The sequence below is a fragment of the Sebastes fasciatus genome, chromosome 5 (genome assembly GCF_043250625.1).
Source record: "Sebastes fasciatus isolate fSebFas1 chromosome 5, fSebFas1.pri, whole genome shotgun sequence".
NCBI lineage: Eukaryota > Metazoa > Chordata > Actinopteri > Perciformes > Sebastidae > Sebastes > Sebastes fasciatus.
In genome coordinates this window covers 29,825,527-29,848,949 of record NC_133799.1, presented here as the reverse complement: position 1 = coordinate 29,848,949, position 23,423 = coordinate 29,825,527, and the positions used below count along the sequence as shown (strand labels likewise).

The following is a 23,423-nucleotide window of genomic DNA, read 5'->3' as shown; positions in this document are numbered from 1 at the left end:
CAAGTAATCCTCTATGCAGTCTCTGGCTGCATTTACATGACTGATGTGGTCTGGCCCCAGGTTCTGGATTCTGATCTCCTTTGATAATTAATCCTGTTCATATAGTCTTTATATGACCTCATCTCTGAAAAAACTCTTCCCAAACTTGACCTTTTAACCTGGTCAAACTGCTCTCCACTACCAATATGTGTGACAGCAGCGCTGTGTGTCCACTCGTGTGCCAGATGGCTCAAATTATTATTCAGTCTAGCATTTCATTATGAAATTGCCTTTAATTTTGTTCCCGCGATGGCCAAGTTGAAACTGTGGCAGTGCACCACAGATGGCCCTACATTATGTAGGGAGGACACTGTGTAGCCCTTGACTTCACAGCAGGTGGTCTCACCCATTCTGTCCCACCCAGCAGCGGGGAAGCGACATGCAGACCACCACCATAAGGTCCTCGTGCCCTGCAGATTTGTGCCAACTGCCATCTGAACTCTTCAGAGCCAGGGGAGATGTTTATAGAGCGTTTCAATTTAAAAGTAGATCTAAAATATTTATTCTATATTCACATCAGTTTGGACTTCTTAAACTGGTATATATGCTTGCATGCATCTCGTGGAGTCCTGACTGAGCCCTGTGAAGTCGATCCAGAACTTTCTGTCAAGCCGTTTCAAACTGTGATAAGTTAGTGCGCGAGGCTTCCTGTCTGCTGTGAGGGGACATCTGCAGGCAGGCAGAGACACGGATCAGTGGGTAGAGCCTGGCACTGCTGCACGCTCTAACAGTATGAACTCAATACTGTCAGCCACTGCCTAGTAAAGCTTCTACCAAAAAATTCTAAATCATGTCTACACTGCAGACACGACTGAAATGTCTGAAATCAGCCACGCCAAGAGCTGAACTTCTTAGTTAGTTGACCAACCAATGTCTCGATGGGACTAAATCACAGCACTTTTTTTGCACCAAGTTTCGTGAGTATACCAATGGTGTCAAAAATGCATTTGAAGGCTAAAAGTGATTAGGGGGGTGCTAAAGAGCCGGCTGTCCATGATCAAGCCCAATTATGAAATCAAATTGAAATAATTACTAGTTTGGGTATGTTTACAAAGTTTCATGAGTTTTTATGCATCCTAAAGTCTTCAGACGTGTTTGTAAAATGAAAATGAATGCACAAAATACCAAATGGCTGACTTCCTGTCCAAATATGAAGAATTGCTGACCTTACTCTATTTATATATACCATTCTAAACCCACTGGCTTTGATGTTTTTAAAGTGAGCATATGTATCAAATTAAAGGAAAGAAAACAATGAAACAAATAGAGCTGAACTGAAACCATAGACTGTATAGAAGAAGTGGATGTAGTCACCATGATGTCACCCATTGATTTGTGGACTGCCGTTTTGAAACCTCGAGTTTGGCATATTCATATACATATATCGCATCTTGTTTTTTTGCAACCAGAAGGGACACGAGAGGGTGAAGCTAAGAACAAACGAACGCTGAATAAGACAGTTTTAGTCGAGCAAAAAGATTATAATTAACTTTCATGAGCTGAAAACACACTGTGAAAGTGTTTAAAGTTGTAGGACAAAAACACGGACAGCTCCCAGACCGGACAACGCCGTGGTAGCGACCTGTCAATCACAAGGTAGCCCCGTCCCAAAGCATCCCCTGCTTTATGGTCTTTTTGACTCTAAATGGGACCATCATTTACTAAATGAACATCATGCTGTATTGTAGAAGACTTGAAACTAGTGATTGAGACCATAAACTCATGTTTACAATGTTTACTGAGGTAATAAATCAAGTGAGAAGTAGGGTCATTTTCTCATAGGCTTCTATACAATATGACTTCTTTTTGCAACCAGAGGAGTCGCCCCCTGCTGGCTATTAGAAATAATGCAAGTTTAAGGCACTTCCGCATTGGCTTCACTTCTCAGACCCGGAGGTTGTCCACTGACTGAAACTGAACACTCAGGGGTTTTGCCTTTAAAGCCTTAGTTGGTTTGGTGTAGTTGACATAATTGAGTCAGTTTTGCTATTCAGCAAAAGTTACATAGGCTCACTTTAAAACATGACTTTGCTCTCTGATAACTTGTATTTTAGACTGAACCATCCAAATTATTTATAGTAGTCCAAACTATTGAAATTACAGTTAAAAAAAGGAAAGTTGTAGTCCTAAAATTGTGCACCATATAACAGGTTAAGGTGCAGCAGGACAGATGGAGGAAAAAAGTTCAATAACAGATGTTAAAGAACAGATGGATGTTTCCCGTCAGAGTCCTTAACAGCTTTTTAAATACAGTCACGCATTGATGTCTCGTCACTACACACACACACATAGTCAGTCCTCATCACACATCCCTCTATCCTCACCCTACTCTCTTCCTCACCCCTCTTCATCCTTTCTTCCACTCCTCCCCTCCCTCCTCTGTTGGCAGAATCTGGTCGCCGGCTCAGCTGCGTTGCCACGGCAACAGCAGTCTCCTCCAGCACCTGCTGTCCCCCACTTCCTTTCATCCCTCCGTCGTTCAGCCCCCCGTCGTCACCCTCTCCCCCTTGTCGTCGTCCTCCTCCTCTCCCTCCCTCTGTTGCTCTGACGGCCCTCTGTCAGCCCCTGTTCACCAGCTGGGAAACCCCTTCCTCTGGAGGTAAGAGGCGTGCTGTGTCACCTCATAACACACCTGTTTGTTAGGAAGTGTGTGGGTTGTCTTCTGTTTGCCACCATTACCGACTTTCCTGACCTTCTGTTTTTGTCAGCCAACGGTTGCGTTCAGCAGAAGACTGCACAGCTGAAAGGGCACCCAGCACTAATGAGCTGATGACACCAGAAAACATCCACTTATTAGAGCCCTTATCTGGCTGCTCTCAAGGGAAATGCTGTTTGTTTTGCAACTTATTTTTGTTTTGGCCATAACTCACATCAGAAAAGTCCCTTTTACACAGTCCATCTGGAGAATTGGGAAGATTGTTGAAAGTACACTGATAATTCATTTAAAAAAACAATCTACTTTGATATTTTCAACAGTAAGCTGTTTCTGCAACTTGTTTCAGTGCAACCCATGTTGTAATTAAGAGATGCAAAGTATATGGGTAGAAGTGGTAAAAGAGATACTCAAGTGATGCCGCCGAGTGTTTTACTGTTATGAATTTCTGCTTTACTATGCAACGACATTGAAACAAATAACAGATTGTTTTCTCTTGTTCACTCAGTAGCTCTCTGAATTGCCGGATATTAAATGTTTCTCATTAAAGATAGGTCAGGAAGTCAAACTAGATAACTTTGTTTTAATCGTGCAACAGTGTTTTCCAACTTCTTGCGACCCCACAAGGGGGAGACTAGAAAGGTGCATTCAGTAGAATTTATTTAGGCTTCAAGTCTATTTTTTTGACAATACACGTGTAAACACGATGTGCTCAGCGATGCACCTAACTGTGTGTGTAGTTTTGATAGCCGGATAGCGGCGGTGGCGACGCACCCAACTCTGTGTAGTTTTGTTAGCTGTTAGTGTTGGCGATGCACTCAGCTGTTAGTTAGTAGTAGTTAGTGAGGAGTCAGCAGTCAATCAATGACAGTATCAAACAGGCAATAAAAGGTGTTTTGAGAAGGTGTGAGTCAATGCAACAATAAGAGGTCCTTGAGCATGCAGCCATAAATGAGCATCCAAAATATTATGCAGTTTGCTGCAGCAGTATTCGAGATTAGCCGTGGACAGACACAGAGATGCACACACATGACCGTCTCATTATCTCCTTGTAGAATAAGAAAAACGGTGTGCTTTTTTTCCCCTTTCTTTTCTCTTGTATTTGCTTTTGTATAGTTCCTGGGCCATCAGAAAGTAATACTTTTTTTGGGGTCAAGGAACTTTGTCAATAGAGGTGGGCAATATGGATGCAATATACAAAAATATCTGTCTTATGTTTTGATATCAATATGGATATATAGTGACGTTTCTAGAGAAACAATAACCAAAAACACATACTGTATATATAATTCATTCATATGAAAATGTACTTATGTTATCAAAATTGCCCACAATAGTCTATTAAACTCTAATACACCCATAGATATTAAAGGGACCACAGTATAAACGATATGGCAAAATATCTGATATACTGTATATCGTCATAACACCCAATCTCATGTCAGAGCCCCGCTTCCTCCAGTTTAAATAAAGTTCCTGAGTTCCTAAAAAAAGTTCATGGGTTCCTGAAACAGTGCCAGCTGTGGAAAAAGGGCATTTATGAAAACATAGGGAAACGCAAGCCAGCTGTGTTCATAGGAGGGTTATCGACTTGGTAAATATCACTGATGTAATTCACTGGTGGAGTCAAACATCTGCCGATACACTGATAACCTGTCAATGCTCTGCCGTATATTGAGGTCAAAAAGAGCTCCACTCAGAAACAGAGGGGTGAGAAGAAGAAAAGAGCATCAGGGAGGGAGGGAGGGGGCTCTGCTGAGCGGAGAGAGAGAGAGGATCAGAGGAAAGAGAGAGAGAGAGAGAGAGAGGGAGGGAGGAGAGGGTAGACACACCAGCAGCTCTCACACACACTCTCGCTCTCGCCGGTGTGACAGGTGGAAGCCAGCGTCTGTTTGCTAACCACGTCCTTTGCCTCGGAGTGTCAGAGCGATGGTCGTGTGTTAACGTTAGTATGTCTGACTCCTTCTGGACGGTGCTCTCCAATTTCTCACTGCCCGAGAGAAGCATGCTGCGGCGCTCCAAGAGGTATTTTAACTCCATCCTTCTTTTTTTCTCTCTCTCTTAGTTGAGATGTTTTTCACCTCTGGTAGCCTGCGTCTTTTTCTCCCCTCCACTCCTCGTTTCATTTTTTTGCGCCTCGATTAGTTTTTTCTATCTCTTTCTTTTTTAATTTGTCCATCCTCGGCATCCTCTCCTCTCTCGTCCTCCTCCTCCTCCTCCTCCTCCTCCTCCTCTTCCTCCTCCTCCTCCTCCTCCTCCTCCTCCTCCTCCTCCTCCTCCTCCTCCTCCTCTTTGCAGGTCTTAGATGCTCAGCAGGAGTTGCTCCAACATGAAGGTCAGCTAACTAAATTAGTCATCTAACGGATAAACAGGACGCTCTGTCTGTGTACGTGAGTGTGTTTGAATGGGAATCACATGTAACACTGCTGGTACGGACTGTATACCACTGCAGTGTGTGTGTTCTTTTTTTATTAAATGTTCTCTCTGCGCGAACGAATTACGTGTTTGTGATGCGAGTCCAGGTTGCAAGGCGTGATTTGAGTTTGTGCATGTCGTCATCTTCTTCTTCATTTTTCCGTCGTTTCCCTCAGCTGACCTCTCCTCCTCTTCCTCTCCCTCTCTTTCTGTCAGTCAGAGCCAGAAGTGGCTTCCCCCAGCAGGAAAGAGAAGCAGAGACAGAGCTGTATACTTATCACTTTGAAGCAGCAATTTTCTTCCTCCTCCCTGTAATAACACGGACAGATTTCTTCTCTGCTCCTCGTCACCGCCTCCCGTTGTGTGTATTTGTCTCGGCAGTGTTTTTAAAAGAGAAAAGGGGTTGTGAAGTGACTCCTGCATAGCAACAGTTTTGGGATTGGAGTGGATTGAGCCGACAGCTGAGCTGTAATCAGGGCAAAATTGATTCATTGCTCGCACAGAAAAAGGGTGAACTGAAAGGTTGGGAGGGATTGGCATCCTCTTTTTTTTAACACCAGTTATCATATTCACTTCAGAAGTATAGTAATTATTGATTTCTCTTGCTGTTTTCTGACCTTGTCTTAAGATACGTCAAACATACAGGTTTTTCCAAAGATTTATTTTTTGGTTTCTCCACCCGTCAGGCTCATTTTCACGGCCTTTCTAATGCAATACGTTTTCATATTTGCATTTTAATTCCATCATGAAAATATAGATGATGGAATATTCAATGTCCGGTTTGATTTTTAGATGACATACGGTCAAAGGCAAGGTCATTGTGTCTGCACCTCAAACAGTTAGGAGTGTCAACGTAATGTGCTTCCTGATATGTCTTAAGGCTGGCCCACACTAAAAGATTTTTTCAAATATTAAACAGATGTGGAAAATGTTAGAGTCCCCACACATAACAACATGTTATGATACATTTAACAGTTTTGTTCCTGTAGTGTGTGGACAGCAATGATTTGGCCAAAACAGCACACCACAAACTAACAGATTCCATTCATGAAACCCGGGCCGCTGCGGTAAGGACTTCGTACATGGGGCCCCCCGCTCCACCACGGGAGCTATAATAATCTTAGTTCTGTGGTAAAGTACAATGTCAAAAAGTCAGATTCTGGTCTTAACTCTGTTTTGACCAAAGTATGAACGTGTTTTGTCCTCCAAAAATCTTTTTTTCCCCTCATTTAACAAAATAAGCTAATGTTCTTGAGGATAAAATGTTACCTGAACACAAGAAAAGAAATAAGCAGAAATAAAAAGTAGTCTAAAATAGGTTAAATGTTCAATTTAAATCAGAAAGATTGAGATTGCAAATTTAACCAGATGACTAAGACAGCTTTCAGTACTTAATATTTTTGGTACACAGTGCTATTCGGTTTGTACCAATAAAGTATTGAGGTTCAAAGGTCTATAGTTGTCCTATTAGCAACAGGTGGTCATTGACTTACTTAGAAAACAATGTTAATTTGCAAGAATAGAAACAATGAGCGATTGCATCTCTCTTAGTGTTTGTTTTTCCTTAAGGGCACTAACCCTGAAGCTACTGGCACTAACTCACAGCAGAGCAGGAGACACGAGTGAATATAAAGAGGAAACACACACACCGTCACACACTCTGCTGTGGGCCGTCACATTGATTTCCTGTGGTGGCTGTAACCCCTCAGACCAACATTATTGAGTGGACTCTGGGAAATGAGTCTAGCTGTAGATCTTATCCACATACACTCGCCTGATGTCTGATACGTGTGTGTGTGTGTGTGTGTGTGTGTGTGTGCTCTGTGTGTGTCAGGTGGTTTAGTTTAACACCCACACAGCTGTTTGCTCATCTCTAGTTTCCACTATCTCTCCTGTCACATCACCGTATGTCTGCTTCTATGACTGTGTGTCTTATGAGTTTTACAATAACAGAGTTATTACATTGTGAGTTTATATGCAGTAGCTCATATCGCAGGTAAAACGGGAGCAAACACACATGTGCAAACACTTTAAACATACCTGCCAGCTGAGCTCTTCTCCTCTACTCTGGTTTCTGTCATTTACTGATGTGAACCTGTCTTGTTGTGTCTCTCCAGTGCTGCACGTAAATCCTACAAACATCAACTTGTGGATTATCATACACAATACTTCACACATGTAAAAATAAAACCTCAATACCTTATTTTGTTCGTTTTTAATTACAATTTACTTTACTTTATTCATTAGGACAACAACATTTTGTAAATGATTAATTGATTAGCTGTCAAGTATTGAATTAATCGCTCACTATTTTAATAATCGATTGATCGGTTAGATTAATTTTTAAGAAAAAAAAGTCAAAATTCTTTGATTCCATTTTTTTTTTTTTAAATGAATAATTTCTGGTTCCTTTACTCTATGACAGTAAACTGAATATCTCTAAGTTGTAGACAAAACAAGACATTTGAGGACGTCATCTTGGGCTTTTTCGAAACACCGATCGACATTTTTCTGACATTTTATAGACCAAACAACTAATTGATTATTCAAGAAAAATAATCGTCGATAAACAATGATATATTATATATAATAATAATAATAATGAATACAGCTTATATACTATAAAATACAGCAGAATCAAAGGTGCGTAACAAAAAGGGTAAGAGAATCAAAATACAACGTTGAAACTGAACAATTTACTCAAAAGCACCATGTGATTAAAAGGGTTCAAATAAGATAAATATAGATAATATTTCGAGCCCCAAGTTTAAAAGTCAATTAAATTAGAGACATAATATTAAAAGGAAAAAGAATATATGTACCAGGCCCCTAGGGGAAGGCAGAGAGGAACCAGTGAGTTTTAAGATTAGATTTATATGTATATATATATATATATATATATATATATACAGACGTAGGCAAAGTTGTTGGTAACGTTCCGTTAAAGAGAGAAAAACCCACAATGGTCACTGAAATAACTTGAAACTGACAAAAGTAATAATAAATAAAAATTCACTGAAAATTAACTAATGAAAATCAGATATTGTTTTTGAATTATGGTTCAGCAGAATCATTTAAAAAAACAAACTAATGAAACTGGCCTAGACAAAAATGATGGTAACATTAACTTAATATTTTGTTGCACAACCTTTTGAGGCAATCACTGCAATCAAGTGATTTCTGTAACTCTCAATGAGACTTCTGCACCTGTCGACAGGTATGTTGGCCCACTCCTCGTGAGCAAACTGCTCCAGCTGTCTCAGGTTTGAAGGGTGCCTTCTCCAGATTGCATGTTTCAGCTCCTTCCACAGATGTTCAATAGGATTTAGATCAGGGCTCATAGAAGGCCACTTCAGAATAGTCCAATGTTTTGTTCTTAGCCATTCTTGGGTGTTTTTAGCTGTGTGTTTTGGGTCATTATCCTGTTGGAGGACCCATGACCTGCAACTGAGACCAAGCTTTCTGACACTGGGCAGCACATTTCACTTCAGAATGCCTTGATAGTCTTGAGATTTCATTGCACCCTGCACAGATTCAAGACACCCTGTGCCAGATGCAGCAAAGCAGCCCCAGAACATAACCGAGCCTCCTCCATGTTTCACATTAGGTACAGTGTTCTTTTCTTTGGATGCTTCATTTTTGCGTCTGTGAACATAGAGCTGATGTGACTTGCCAAAAAGCTCCAGTTTTGTCTCATCTGTCCAAAGGACATTCTCCCAGAAGCTTTGTGGCTTGTCAATATGCATTTTGGAAAATTCCAGTCTCGCTTTTTTATGATTTGGTGTCCTCCTGGGTCGTCTTCCATTAAGTCCACTTTGGCTCAAACAGTAACGGATGGTGCGATCTGACACTGATGTACCTTGACCTTGGAGTTCACCTCTAATCTCTTTGGAAGTTGTTCTGGGCTCTTTGGTTACCATTCGTATTATCCGTCTCTTCAATATGTCATCAATTTTCCTCTTGCGGCCACGTCCAGGGAGGTAGGCTACAGTCCCATGGACCTTAAACTTCTGAATAATATGTGCAGCTGTAGTCACAGGAACATCAGGCTGCTTGGAGATGGTCTTATAGCCTTTACCTTTAACATGAAGGTCTATAATGTTCTTTCTGATCTCCTGAGACAACTCTCTCCTTAGCTTTCTGTGGTCCATGTTCAGTGTGGTACACACCATGATGCCAAACAGCACAGTGACTACTTTTCACCCTTTAAATAGGCAGACTGACTGATTACAAGTTTGAAGATACCTGTGATGCTAATTACAGGACACACCTTAGTTTAATATGTCCCTATGGTCAAATTATTTTACATCTTTTCTAGGGCTACCATCATTTTTGTCTAGGCCAGTTTCATTAGTTTGTTTTTTAAAATGATTCTGTTGAACCACAATTCAAAAGCAACAGCTGATTTTCATTAGTTAATTTTCAGTACATTTTTATTTATTATTACTTTTGTCAGTTTCAAGTTATTTCAGTGACCATTGTGGGTTTTTCTCTCTTTAACGGAACGTTACCAACAACTTTGCCTATGTCTGTATATATATATATATGATTATCATGAAGTGGGCATGTCTGTAAAGGGGAGATTCGTGGGTACCCAGAGAACCTCGCCAAAATTTAGTTAGTATTACATGGTACCAATGGATTCTTTAGGTTTTCTAGTTTCATATGATACCAGTATCTTCACTCTAGCTTTAAAACTGAGCCAGCTACAACCTCCGAAAGACCGACTAGCGTTAATGCGTTAAAGAAATTAGTGGCGTTAAAACAAATTTGCGTTAATTATCGCATTAACTTTGACAGCCCTAATATTATCATATTATTATATTAACGAGATCAATGAAGATCAATCTCATGTCTGTGGATTAAGTACGAAGCTGCAGTCAGGACATGGTTAAATTAGCTTAGCATAAAGACTGGAAGAAGGGGGAAACAGCTAGCCAAACCCTGTTCAAAATGAGACCTCTAAAGCTTACTGATGACATTGCACACTGATCACATGTTGTATTTTGTTTGCTTACTGACAATCTGTGGTTTTAGAAGGAGTGTCTAAACTATTTCCTGATGAATAGCAGTGTAATAATCTGTGCAGCATCTCCGGCTACATCTTATCAGACAAAGTCACGTGGCAGCCTCGTGCAGTCACTGCACCGACTGCAAGAAATAGTCCAGCATGCAACTCCTTCTAAAGCCACAAATTGACGTTTTCACATTCCTGTTTGTGCACGGATTAAACGAATGAGATACAGCATGCTAATCAGTGAACTTTAGAGGTGTTAGTGGGTGTATTTTGAACTTTGGACAGAGCCAGGGTAGACATGAGTTTGATATCGATCTTCTCATCTCATCTCGGAGAGAAAGCAAATAAGCATGTTTCCCATGATGTTGAGCTATTCCATTAAATGGCTGACAGCTCAGTGGGAGTGCTTTGTGCCCCTGCAGTTAGGGGGAAACATAAGGACTTCTTGGATTCTCATCCTCGCTTGAGTGAAAACCGTGACCAATTTTAGCAGAAGTTTGGGTCCTAAAAGCTGCTTCAGCCAGAGAAAGTAAGGAAACTGAGCAGCAGCACTCAGTCACTGTGCTGTTACCTGACAGGCTGCTGCTGCCTTGATGGTGACGAGAGACATGCGAAAGCCCACTATACACACACACACACACACACACACACACACACACACACACTCACTCGCACGGAAATGTTGCCTTCAGTCAGTTCTGCATAATGGAAACATGTTTCTCAGCAGGGATCCAAAATGCCTGCAGGAGAATCAAGAACCAGTTTCTCAGAGAGTGAAACTGTGTTGCTGCAGAAGCTACATTTGTGTTTAAAACTCAGAAACAAGTATACAGCAAGTTAATGTTTGTGGCGTGTCGACCTATAGCTGGTCAGTGAAGTCATCTTGTTTCCTCTCTGCATCATCCACCAGACAGAACGTCATGCAGGTACAATGGCGTATTAGGGCCATTGTAGGTAAAAAAAAAATTAGCTGTCGCCATGTTGAGAGCCGTGTGGAGGCAATAGAAATGTTCCCGATCTCGCATTTAGCACCTTCAAGGTGTCGAAAAAGTTGGAGAATTCTTTTGAGCTTACTCAAACCTCAAACTTCTGTCCCCTTTTTTGACCATTATCTCTCCCTGTCTCCTGCTCGTCTTCATCACAGACACTCACTCTACATTTGACGGGCGCATTTGAAGCCTTTGACCGGCTCAGATGTAAATCCACACTCATGAGGCAGCCACTGAGCTTTGTTCACTAGCGGGTGAACAGCAGCAGAGTGAGCGACAGTCGCTGCAAATTAACCTCCTCAAACTGAGCGGTGCTTTAGTCTCAGTGGGACTTGCAGTGTCGTCTTTATGTTCTCCCCTGTTAAGGCTTGTTCTTTTGTGTCTTCCTTGTCATTTCTTTCTTTCTTATCAGTGCCTTATTGTCCTCTCTCTGTACGGTATTTCCTGTTGCTCTGCTTACAGTGCAGCAGATATCCATCAATCCAACCTGACCTTTTCTCTAATGTCACCGTCAGCTCAAAATCTCAAGATGATGGCTGATGGCCAGATTTCTGTGACATTTGAGTCATGTTTTTTTTTTTTTTTTTATTTACAGGTCCCATAGTTTCCTACATTTTTTTTATTTATTGTAAATTCATAGTTGATATTTCCTGCAAAACTCCTGTTTAATTTGGTATCTATAATAGGGAAATAGAGGCAGTGTTCAATTAGTACACTTCCAGTTAATTAATTCCAGTTCATTACGAGTGTAAACTAGAGAATCTTTTAGTAATTGCACAGCAGCTCCAAACATGCAACAATGTAAAATGTGTCTGCAGGGGAGCATAAAGTTCAACATATGAGGAAAGTAAAATGCCCCATTAAGATTTTAGCTGTTCTTTCGAGGAATGTCGAAAGAACAGATAAACTCAACACAAGTAACCAAACTTTAAGAGTTCAGACAAAGTGCAGATTACTATCACACTGCTCGGGGAAATTGGGAGAGAGGTAAATACCACTAGTGTGTGTGTGTGTGTGTGTGTGTATGTGTGTGTAAGATAAAGAAAGTCCCTGAACACGCATCACTGAATATCCAACATGGCAGCTCATCCCTCATACAGTTGTGTGTGTGTGTGTGTGTGTGTGTATGTGTATGTGTATGTGTGTGTAGACCACATGCTACGCTCAAACTGCTGATGCTGTACATCTGAACAGATGGCAGGACACACACACACACACACACACACAGCATGCCATATCTACATCACATGCAGTAATTATGTGTCAGTTGGGTATGTGAATTAGACACAAGGCTGCCATAGCAACACGTTCTCATCCCAACTCATCACATACTTTGCCAGACCCCTCGGCATCACTTTATGGTCGCAGTAAACACGTGTTTATTGTATTGAATTAAACTAGGGCTGTCATATGATTGTTCATAGTTAATCATGATTAATTGAAAATTAATCGCACATTTTTTATCCATGTACCGTAAAGGGAGATTTGTCAAGTATTTAATACTCTTATCAACATGGGAGTGGGCAAATATGCTTTATTTATGCAAATGTATGTATATATTTATTATAGGTAATCAATTAACAACAAAAAACAATGACACATATTGTCCAGAAACTCTCACAGGTACTGCATTTAGCATTATCGCGTTAACTTTGACCGCCTTACATAATACATTTGCTTGCCCCTAACCCTCACCTTTACCTAAACCTTGTTCTAATGCCAAAAATATCCTTAAACTTAAAGCCTGAAAGTCAAACTGGTCCCCACAAATATAGGAATAGAAGAGCACACAAACAGCAAAGATGAAGAGCTCCGAAAACAGAGACGTCACGCTGATCATTTGACCGTAGCAAAGATTTCAGCCCTAATCGCTCCGTGAGTCTTGTGATCATCCCGGCAGGTTCGGCCTGTCAGAAACACTACACCACACAACTACATAATTACAGCCAGCAGATGTGATGGGCCAATTAACACCACACATACACACATGCTGTTAGTGTGCCGACACCTGCCGGCACGGCAAAAGCCTGTCAGAAGAGTGTGTCCGTTTCTTCACTTACGATATTTTCCTTAGAAAATTAAAAACTGAAGGGACGACTTAAACCCGTTTCCCATTTTAGAAAATGGGTTTGAAATCTATTAATTTAGGTTAACAAATAGATGTAGAAACTAAAAATACTTCAGAGCTACCTTTGATCGTCCAACATGGTCTCAACAAAGAGTTACGCTATCCACAGCACGCCACTCTCCTCTCCTCTTCCTCTACTCTCATCCTCTGGCGTCTGCTCTCTGAGAGGCTAGACCAGTGGTTCTCAAACTTTGTTCGACGTGACTGGGATGTAATGTTTCTAAATCTCTTCTTAAATTGTTGGGTCGCATTTAATCAGCAGTTTTCCGACATGATTTGGGGTTATAGTGGTTATATAAATGTAATTCATGGTGCTGTTAGATTGCTGCTAGACCGCCCCTTTAATACAGGTGCATGCGGGAGGGTTAACAGTTTTTGACCGCAGTGAAAATGTTGTTTTTGAAAGGCTAAACGCCAATAAATATGGACTGAAGCAGACTATTTTGTTAGGAGGTGGAAGGTAATGTTTCAGTAAGTTGTTATTAAGTAAGGGATAATGTACAGCAAGCCGGTCATTGTTCAAGGCGAAGCAAGACCCTGGCAGGGTTTATATCACAACATTAACCCGCTAGCTGTACATTAACCTGCTTATTACACGGCTGCCAATTTGCCACAAAAACGTACATCCGACATCACAACTGCGGCCATAGTAACAATCTGTTATATAATAGCAACGGTCTGCTACAAAGAAATAGCAGACCGTAGAACGCAGTGATTGACCAATCAGAATCGAGTATTCAACAAAGCCGTGTAATAATAATAATCATTTGAATATCAACATTATGAATGAAGCTTCCGCAGTGAAATAGATTCCAACGTCAAAACCACCTGTCATGCCTCTGCCACACACTTAAAGAACCACTGGGCTACAGACAGGGTTGGAAATTAGCACCAGCCAAATGCTGGTAAAATATTCAAGAGGCTACTAGATTTGCTTCACTCACCAGCAAAAAAAAAACTATCTATTCAGTTGCTGGTAGAGTTTTTGGAAACCACCAGCCACAGTGGCAGGTGGGCAAAAAAATGAATTTCCAACACTGGCTAGAGAGAGATCCTGTCCTCTTGAAGCTTGGCAATCAATCACAATGACAAATAACAATCTGTGACTGTGACAATAGGGAAAAGGAAATACCCTTATGTTATTGGTTAATACTTTGATATGTGTTCTAAAGAGATTGTCATCAATCTGAATATTGAAGTACATATTTATATTCAGAGATTTGATCAATACAAGTGCAATTAAATGTTCTTCTTGCGACGTAAATTATTCAGTTTTGTCTGCATTTAAAACTAGTTTCAGATTAAAGGGTGCTCTTTAGAGATTGTTAAAGTGAAGCTGCAGTCGTTCAGTAGCCGGGCTGATGGACTGAGCCGTCAGCACCGTAGAGACTTTCATTAGTGTGGTACAATGTCATCATTATATGTGATGAACAGCACAGGACCCAGAGTAGACCCCTTGGGGAACATCTTTTACATCCAAGCTGTGATGGTTTACATTGACAATAACAACAGCATCTGTTAACTTTCATCCTACTCTCCTGTGTGTTTGTGGACTTGAAAGGTGGCGGATGTAGAATTGTGTTACTTTAAAAAGATATCATCCCAGTGAACCTCGAGGCCTCATCACGGCCTCCTCTTCCATCTGTCATTTCCTCTGAGTCTAACGAGCCTCGCCTCCAGTCATTACGGACTCTGAGCTTCAGAGCGAACAACAAAGTGGGAACGATCCTGTGAGCTCGACCTGTGCTTATGTCGGAGCCGTTAGGTGTGAAGACTGCCGCTTCATTTCCTCCTCTTCCCTTCTGTCTGGGGACGCATGTCACGGCTTTAAAGCAGATTGCTCTTTTCATCTGCCAGCTTCTTTTGCACAGCAGTGTGTGCACACATATACACAACAAACACACAGTCATCTGAGCCCAGAGGGGAGCTGAAGTCTAACCATTTCTCCGCAGGATCAGCCTCATAATGACTGTTCAGCCATTAGCGATGGAGCCTGGGTTGACATTCTCTACTAAAACACCGCAGTGGGTCGGAAGCTCATATAGCTGACAAAAACAAAGCACTATTTCTAGTCCAAACATATAATGCCTTGTATCATTTAAGCTGAAATGTTGTTTCTCCCATGATCATAAAGAACAACAAAACATCAGACAAAACATAAAAACAACAAGCGGGTGCATCAAAAAACCTTAGGGAAATAAAAGATTTGTTTTTGCTCAAAGTTTGCTGAAATAAAACAGCATACAACAGATTTAAAAGATAAGTAGTAGGGCTGTCAAAGTTAACAAAATAATAACACGTTATCACAAATTTGTTTTAACGCTACTATTTTCTTTAACGCATTAACACAATTTGAGACTTTTAGGTTGTAGCAGTTTCGTTTTAAAGCTAGAGTGAAGATACTGGTACATATTAATCTATACAACCTAAGGAATCCATTAGTACCAACCATGTCACACTAGCTTGTCACGAAGCAGGCTAAATAACGCTCCAAACTTTCGCTAAATTTTGGCGAGGAAACTTGACGAAAACTGGCATGGCCATTTTCAACTGACACACTGACATCTGTTGGGCTTGAGTTCGCCATGTTATGATTTGAGCATATTTTTTTATGCTAAATGCAGTACCTGTGAGGGTTTCTGGAAAATATCTGTCATTGTTTTGTGTTAATTGATTTCCAATAATAAATATATACATACTGTACATTCGTATAAAGCAAGCATATTTGCCCACTCCCATGTTGATAAGAGTATTGAATACTCGACAAATCTCCTTTTAAGGTACATTTTCAACAAATAAAAAATATGCGATTTTTTCGCGATTAACTGTGGACAATCATACGATTAATCGTGATTAAATATTTTAATCAATTGACAGCCCTAATAAAAACATACATAAATACTTATGCACACATTTTACAAAGCCTAAAATGATATCATTGCCATGGTAGCAGCTATAAACATTTATGTCCTGCAGTAGAGAGCTGACAGTATTAACTCTGAATATTGTGTTATTAAAATGTCGCTGTTTAAAGAGGACTTTGGAATTGCTGCTGTTGTCTCCACTTCCACAGATCTGTGACAAATTACAGTAATTGTCCAGTCAGGGCTCCCGTACCCAGTGTTCACATCGTTCTTTTAGCCTCATCTCCTCTGTATTATTATTGTTTCTTGGCAAATAGGCTACAGCATATTTAGTTTATAGACAAAACAAAATGTTTAAAATGCTCAAGGTGAACTGAAACAAGTAGTTAACGACCTTTGGCTGAGTGTTGCACAATTGAAGCTGCGATTACGACTATCTGATGTCTTTGTGTGTCATCACTGTCCTCTGGTGTGAAGGACAGACAGTGTGCGGAGCAGCTCTCACCTCCGTGAAACTGTAACGAGTTCAGCAACAGTGCATGTTTTGTAAGCTCCACACAAACATAGGCTGTCTGATCAGAGTGGACCCCCGCTGTCACTGACTCAGAGCTGCGGGGGGTGTTTGGTCATTTTTTGGAAACGGTACAAATGACTGACTTTTACATTCGGGAGAGTGTGTGAGGTGAAAGTGTGTTTTCCTAATGTGTGCCTGACAAGTGACAGTGGCTGTTTACTTTACAGCTCAGTGTGAAGAAACGTCTTGGTAACATTCAGAGAAGCCAGCTGAACATAATCACTGATTGGAAATCTGTGTGTGGTTCACTGCAAAGCTCCTTGAAATTCTAACTGCCACAGTTATGCAGATGATACAGTTGTCTCTGAATTCACTGAACTGAGTTTGTTTGTTTTTTTTCTTTTGTCCTCAGCTGTCGGACGAGCAACAGGAAGAGCCTGATTGTGACATCCAGCACCTCCCCCACCCTGCCACGACCACACTCACCTCTGCATGGACACACAGGTAACACACACACACACACGCACACACACAGGTATCACAGGAACACCTGGAGGGAATTTCTTAAAATTTGGTACAAACATCCATGTGGACTCCAGGATAAACTGATTCGATTTGGGTGGTTGAATGTCACGGACAAGTTTTTGACTATAACTCGAGAATTTAATGTCTAATAGGATAAAATTATGAAGTGATGACATCTTGGACAAACATGGATGTAAACCATGGATAGAAACTGCGACTTGGCTGGTTGGCGGAGGCGTACAACCACGAGGCGCTAATTCTAAACTAATAGATGTAGCAGCACCGGACTAAACATTGATTCCTCCTCTGGGGACCATGATTATCCACAATGCGTATAGCAATCTGCCCAGCATTTGTTGGGATGTCTCGCTCTGGAACAAAGTGTTGGAGAGACCGACATCACCATCTGTAGGCCCCATTGTTAGCATTGATAAATAACTGACAACAATAAAAGAACCATTGTTAGTTGAAGGTGTTGTTGTATCTAGTGTTTCTCGAGCGATGTTCGTTTGTTCCTCGTCTGATGAAAAGCGTGTATAGTAACAGCAGGTGAACTGTGTTACATGGAGTCGTGTTGTTTACCATCACACACCGACAAAGCGCAATTAACAGCTCAGACTGCACACTGAGCACAGCACAGCCAGATATTTGATTGCATTGATTATTGCACAGACCCACATACTGTATGTAGGCTGCTTCCCTAGATTGTCCAGGATTTTAAAAATGACTTAATTTGGTCGGATATATTTTGAGTGTCTTGTATTTGACAATGCTTCCAGGAGAATAACCTCCAGCTCTGCCCTTCTTCATTCAGCTGTTGACGTTGCAAATGTAGAACGTCATAAAACTATCAACATGCGCTCCTCTTAAATTGATTGATAGGAGGATGTTGGTATAAACAGATAACATAAATTCAGCTCGGGACAAATTGATACTTACATTGCTGTTGGAACCTGATTGATATATTGGCTTAGCCTGGCAGATTTTTATTTTCTGAGAGCCCTGACAAGGTTATTTTTCAACTGTAAAATGTCCACATGCATATCATGTACATATCATGTCCACAATTCTTTAAAGACTAAATTTGATAGATCTTATCTATTATTATTTTAACAAATATGTGGCGATATAGCCTATCAGTATCGGCATCAGACCTAAAATGTAGTATTGGTTGGACTCTAATTGCTGTTTCCCAGTTGGCCAGGTGACTGGAAAGTTATGGTCACTTATCAAGCTAGAGGTCCAAAATATATATATATTGCTGCTCGTTTTCTGTTTTACGTCATTGTAATCTGAATATCTTTGTGTTTTAGAGTTCTAGATTACAAAAAAGAAAAAGAAAATCAACCATAGGAATAAAATGGGAGTAGAACGGACATTGAACTGTCTTCATGGTCATTTACAAAAGAAAATGTTGATTGTTGTTGGTGACAACAGAACACACGTCAGTGGGGCCGTAAAGTGAGGTCGCAGCTCACCGAGAAGAGAACGGATGCAGTCCGTTAGACCCGCCAGCCCGCTGTTCGACTCATTTTCTGTTACCAGTGTAGCATTAAAGCATGGCGGAATTAGCAAGCTAACTAACTAGTGAACAGCTGGCTAGTTAATTCCACCATGCTTTAATGCTACATTGGTTACTGAAAATTAGCTGAACAAAGTTGTCACTCAACTGGCGATAGCAATGTGCTTCCCTACGCTGTGACAAGAGTGTGAATGACGCAATAATATGTTAGTTTACTCATTTACTCTGGCTCTCTATGCTTCGATGGTTACTAGCCCACTGCTCATTTTAGTCATGCAAAACTTCACCTCAGTGAGTCTGTGACTGGCCGCAAGTTGGTTTAGTTTATACGGAAGTCAGCACCACTACAACTGTCACAATGGCAATGGTGCACATAAAAATGGCCACTGGTCCGACCATCCTGTTACGTTGATTTGAATGATTTCTCTCAACCCAACCGGTCGAGGCAGATGGCCGCCCAGCCAGAACCTGGTTCTGCCCGAGGTTTCTACCTGTTAAAGGGGAGTTTTTTCTTGTCATTGTCGCAACAAGTACACGCTCATGGGGGGATCTCTTGAGATAAATTCTGTTATAATTTGACGCTAAAATAAATTTAATTGAACTGAATGGGAATGTTCGATCTACTCCTATTCTATTTCTATGAAATCAACAGATTGATTGAAAAAATACTGTTCAAATGTTGATTTCTGACTCTTAAAATGCTTCTGAGGAAAAGCAGCCGTGGATCCTCTCTCACAGGCACCACACACACACACACACACACACACACACACACACACACACACACACACACACACAGACACACACAAACACAAACACATACGTACACATATTATTGAAAAAGTGTGTCTGTACATAATTAAGTGTGTGTGCTACAGCTCTGTGTGTGTGTGTGTGTGTGTGTGTGTGTGTGTGTGTGTGTGTGTGTGTGTGGTGACAGATGAAATGCGCGCTGACAGGATTTTTGTCGAACACGCTTGACAGCATGTAAGACAAGCATACAAAAAACCCAAATCCACCACCAGCAACCCACCCACTCCCCCCCGCCCCCCCTCCACCCTTCAAATGTAAAGAGAGAGAGAGAGATGGAAAGTAGATGAACAACAGTGATATTGATTGATGGAGACTGAAAGGAAGCGAGCGACACAGTTGGAATATAGATTGGAGGGACCGAATAAAAATGGATTGGTGACAGTGACTGAATGGGAGGAGAGAGAGACGGCAGGATGGATATGAAAGACGGTAAAATATCGACAATTATATCTGACTCTGAGAGGGAGGGAGGGAGCTCCTCATTAACAGTGTGTGTTTGTGCTCAGCTGACAGACAGTTGCACACGTCTCATTTCCTGCTCATGAAATAATGGAACTCGCCAACCTGTCAGTTACAGCGCCCACACACACACACACACACACACACACACACACACACACACACACACACACACACACACACACACACACACACACACACACACACACTTTGTTTGGATAAGTGGCTTCGTTGAAATAGCTTTTTCTCCAGCAAGTTCTGACCTTTTCAAAATAAAATACATGTACCAACACAAACATATTTAACTGTATTAAGGCTTTCAGTCCCACCAAAACAACTGCTGAATCCGCCCTCTGTTTAGGTGATGCTTTTGTGTAAACCAATTGGTGTGTCTCGCTGTCAATCACAACACCAATAGTCCTATATTCCCTAATGAGTTAAAACATGTTGTTGTTAATCCTCCCTGCATCTTGTTGTGAAAGCTACAAGCAACATCAAGTTTGGTTGTGTCCCACTGAGGCTGTAAAGAGCTGTTGTAAATAGTTTTATTTATTGATGAAATAATTCATATTCCAGGCATTGCCCATTGACCTTCATGATGTCTTAGTAAATGGTTTAAGTTTAGCAAAAGCTGCGTCACATTTATGATGAGTATTGGCCAAGCAGCAACCTCCGGTGCTGAGAAATAAAGCCAAAAACTGCAGTTCTTTGAATGGCCACTTGAGGCTGGCTCCAAAACGGAGTCAATCCCCAAAGATCCCCATGTTAAAATGCCCAACTTTATGGCAGAAATAAACATGTTTACAGTCTGGTACAAACAACGTTTTTTGGTCTCTCTAGATAATATTTCCATTCATGACAACTGTACGGGCTGTGAAAATATAACTAACACATTTAAATTATGTTATGTATAATTGAGGGCGTGGCTTTTTGTGTCGCTTTGTGGTCATTTCAAGACTCTTTGTAGTCATTTTGAGTCTCTTTGTAGTCATTTTGTATCTCTTTGTGGTTGTTTTGCACCTTTTCGTAGTAGTTGTGAGTCTCTTTGTGGTAATTTTGAGTCTCTTTGTAGTTGCCTTGTGGTCCTGGTTGGTACGTGTCTCTTTGAGTAACATTTTTTAGGTGAAAGTCACGGGGGCCCTGACACTTTTGGCCCCTGGGCCTGTGCTCGGTATGCCTGCTCCATCCACGCTACATCACCTCATTCACATCTGAAGATTTTTTTCTTTTCATAGTTTGATTTCAGCATAAATATGTAAACTACAATGACACTAAATAAGCCATTTAAAAACAACAGTGTAGTGATGTGCTTTGTCATTAGTCTTGCATTAAAAAAAAATCATAATAAAAACATTTTGATTAAAAAAATATATAGATTATGAAAAGTCATTAGTTGCAGCCTCAGAGATAGATAAAAGAAAGGATGCATGAGAATCAGTCTGTGCCGTGGTGTGGTTGCCAGTTTGGGGTCACAGTGTGGTGCAGCATCCACAATACTCCTTCCATCCTTCTTTTACTCCATCCTTCCATCTCTTCCTCTTTTTCTCCTCCTTCCTGCCACCAGACTGCTGTTGCTGCTGTGTTGCCATGGAAACACTGCCACCAACCTCGCAGTCAGCCTCACAGTCCTGTCTGTTTTTTTTGTGTCCCAGACCCCGCAGAGGAAATAAACACTGCTAATTAAATATCAGTAATTAACGTCGCTGTTTTTCATTTTCTCTCCTGTTGCTTCGGTACACAGCTACCGCACAGTGTTGTTCTATTTAGGATTAAATGTTTGAAGAAAAACTTAAATTGGCCTTATGCTGAGTTTGATATCAGCTCCACAGAAACATACACGTTAACAGTAACCTTTATCTAGTCTAATCCAAGGCTGTGATATCTCACTGTTGGCTGGTACTTCCCTAATTAATATGCACCACTGGAGGCCATTAAACCTTTCCCTTCATTCCCACAGACCGTCTTCCTGCATACATGATTGCTTTTTTTTTTCTTCTTTTCCTCTCAAACTCTCGCTCTGGCCCTAATCATGAATTTCATCGTGGTTTCAATCATCCAGCCATTTACCGCTAATCAAATGGAGATTCCTCAAAGTCTAATATCCTGAGGGGCTGATGAGGGCCAATCCGCTCCCAAAATGACTTTTATTAAATGTTGAAAGTCTGCATAAATCCCTCGTTTCCTCTCTCACTCCTCCTGTCTCCTTTCTTTCGCTATAGTTCTCATCATCTCCATAACTTTCATTCTCCCCTTTTTATATATCTTTTTCTTCCTCTCCACCCAGCCTGAACTTTCCTCCATCCTCCTGGCTGACAGCGAGCTGTTATTTGGTAAAGGCCATCTGATGATTGGCAGCTGCGTGCTCTGACTGCTGATGAATCCTGTCAAACAGCCCGCCGCTTGACTTTGTAATTGTAATTAAGGACAGAAAGAAAGACAGCAGGGATTCAAGCTTTTCTCTTATTCTTCTCACACGCTCCTGAGGAAATACAAGACCTTTTTTTTTTTTTTTCTTCTTTCCGCCCCCTCCCCAATTATAGCTGTATTTTGTTATCCCAACCACACTCTCCCCGGAGAGGCAGCGAGACTGAAGAGGCACAAAGCAGATAATACATTTGCATGTATCTCATATATTTCTTGGTCTTTGCTAAAGTAGGTCACTGTCACTGCAGTTTCCAACGCAAAACCGTCTAAAAGTGTGACAGCAAAGCAGCTTCTGTACCTGTAGTGACGAGACCGCCTACCAGCTGTAATTTACATTTCACTTCATTGTTCGGTTTCAAAATACAATCCACACAGCGACTACTCTCCCTGACAAGAAGTGGAAAGTATTATTCAAATAGATTTTAAGAGTGAGTTAGATTTTTCAGAGTATGTCAACATGCTGAAGGTCACTCTGTGGACATCACATGACTTAGGTGAGTGGTATAAATGAGGCATTGTCTAGTTGTTTCTAGTCTCAGTGCAATGCTGGAAAGAGTGACCTCTGTGACTGATAGTTGGCGTTTGGCGAGCTGGTTCTGTATGAGCCATGACCAGTCTGCTTGAAGGTCAGTGGGACAAAAAGGAAACCTGAGCATCTTGCAAACGAACAGATGGGTAACAACCACACAACCTGTCATCTCAGAATAAAAAGCTTTTCAGTCTTTGTCTGAAATGAGGAACAAGAAACGACTAAATCCTCGGAGTTACCACTAGTTTATCAGCCTATTTGACAGTAACATAACATGCCAACAGGAAATAGACCAGTCTTTTGTTTTGTAAGTTACGTTAGTGAAGTGTTTTCTAGTGATGTTTATGAAATGTTTTTAGTTATGTTAGTGACATGTTCTCCGTACTTATGTTATTTCCTTATGTATTGTACTTAGTTTACGTACTTATTTCAAAGGCCAACCATGACGTTTTTCCTAAACCTAACTAAGTGGTTTTGTTGCCCCCTGCTGGTACTGCACATTCATACACACGTATGTAATATTCACACAGAG

General features: G+C 41.0%; 1 protein-coding gene across 7 annotated transcripts in view; it reads left to right on the top strand.

Moving 5' to 3' along the window:
* mast2 (microtubule associated serine/threonine kinase 2) overlaps nt 1-23,423 on the top strand; it is a 214,370-nt gene that overhangs the window by 140,387 nt on the left and 50,560 nt on the right. For 4 of the 7 annotated variants that reach the window (XM_074636372.1, XM_074636373.1, XM_074636371.1 and 1 more), the window contains 2 exons: nt 2,429-2,638; nt 17,032-17,123. In XM_074636372.1, coding sequence (XP_074492473.1) covers nt 2,429-2,638; nt 17,032-17,123 — 302 coding nt within the window. Of the gene's footprint in view, nt 1-2,428; nt 2,639-4,531; nt 4,718-17,031; nt 17,124-23,423 lie in introns of those variants that run through there. The other 3 variants (XM_074636374.1, XM_074636376.1, XM_074636377.1) reach the window with 2 other exon arrangements.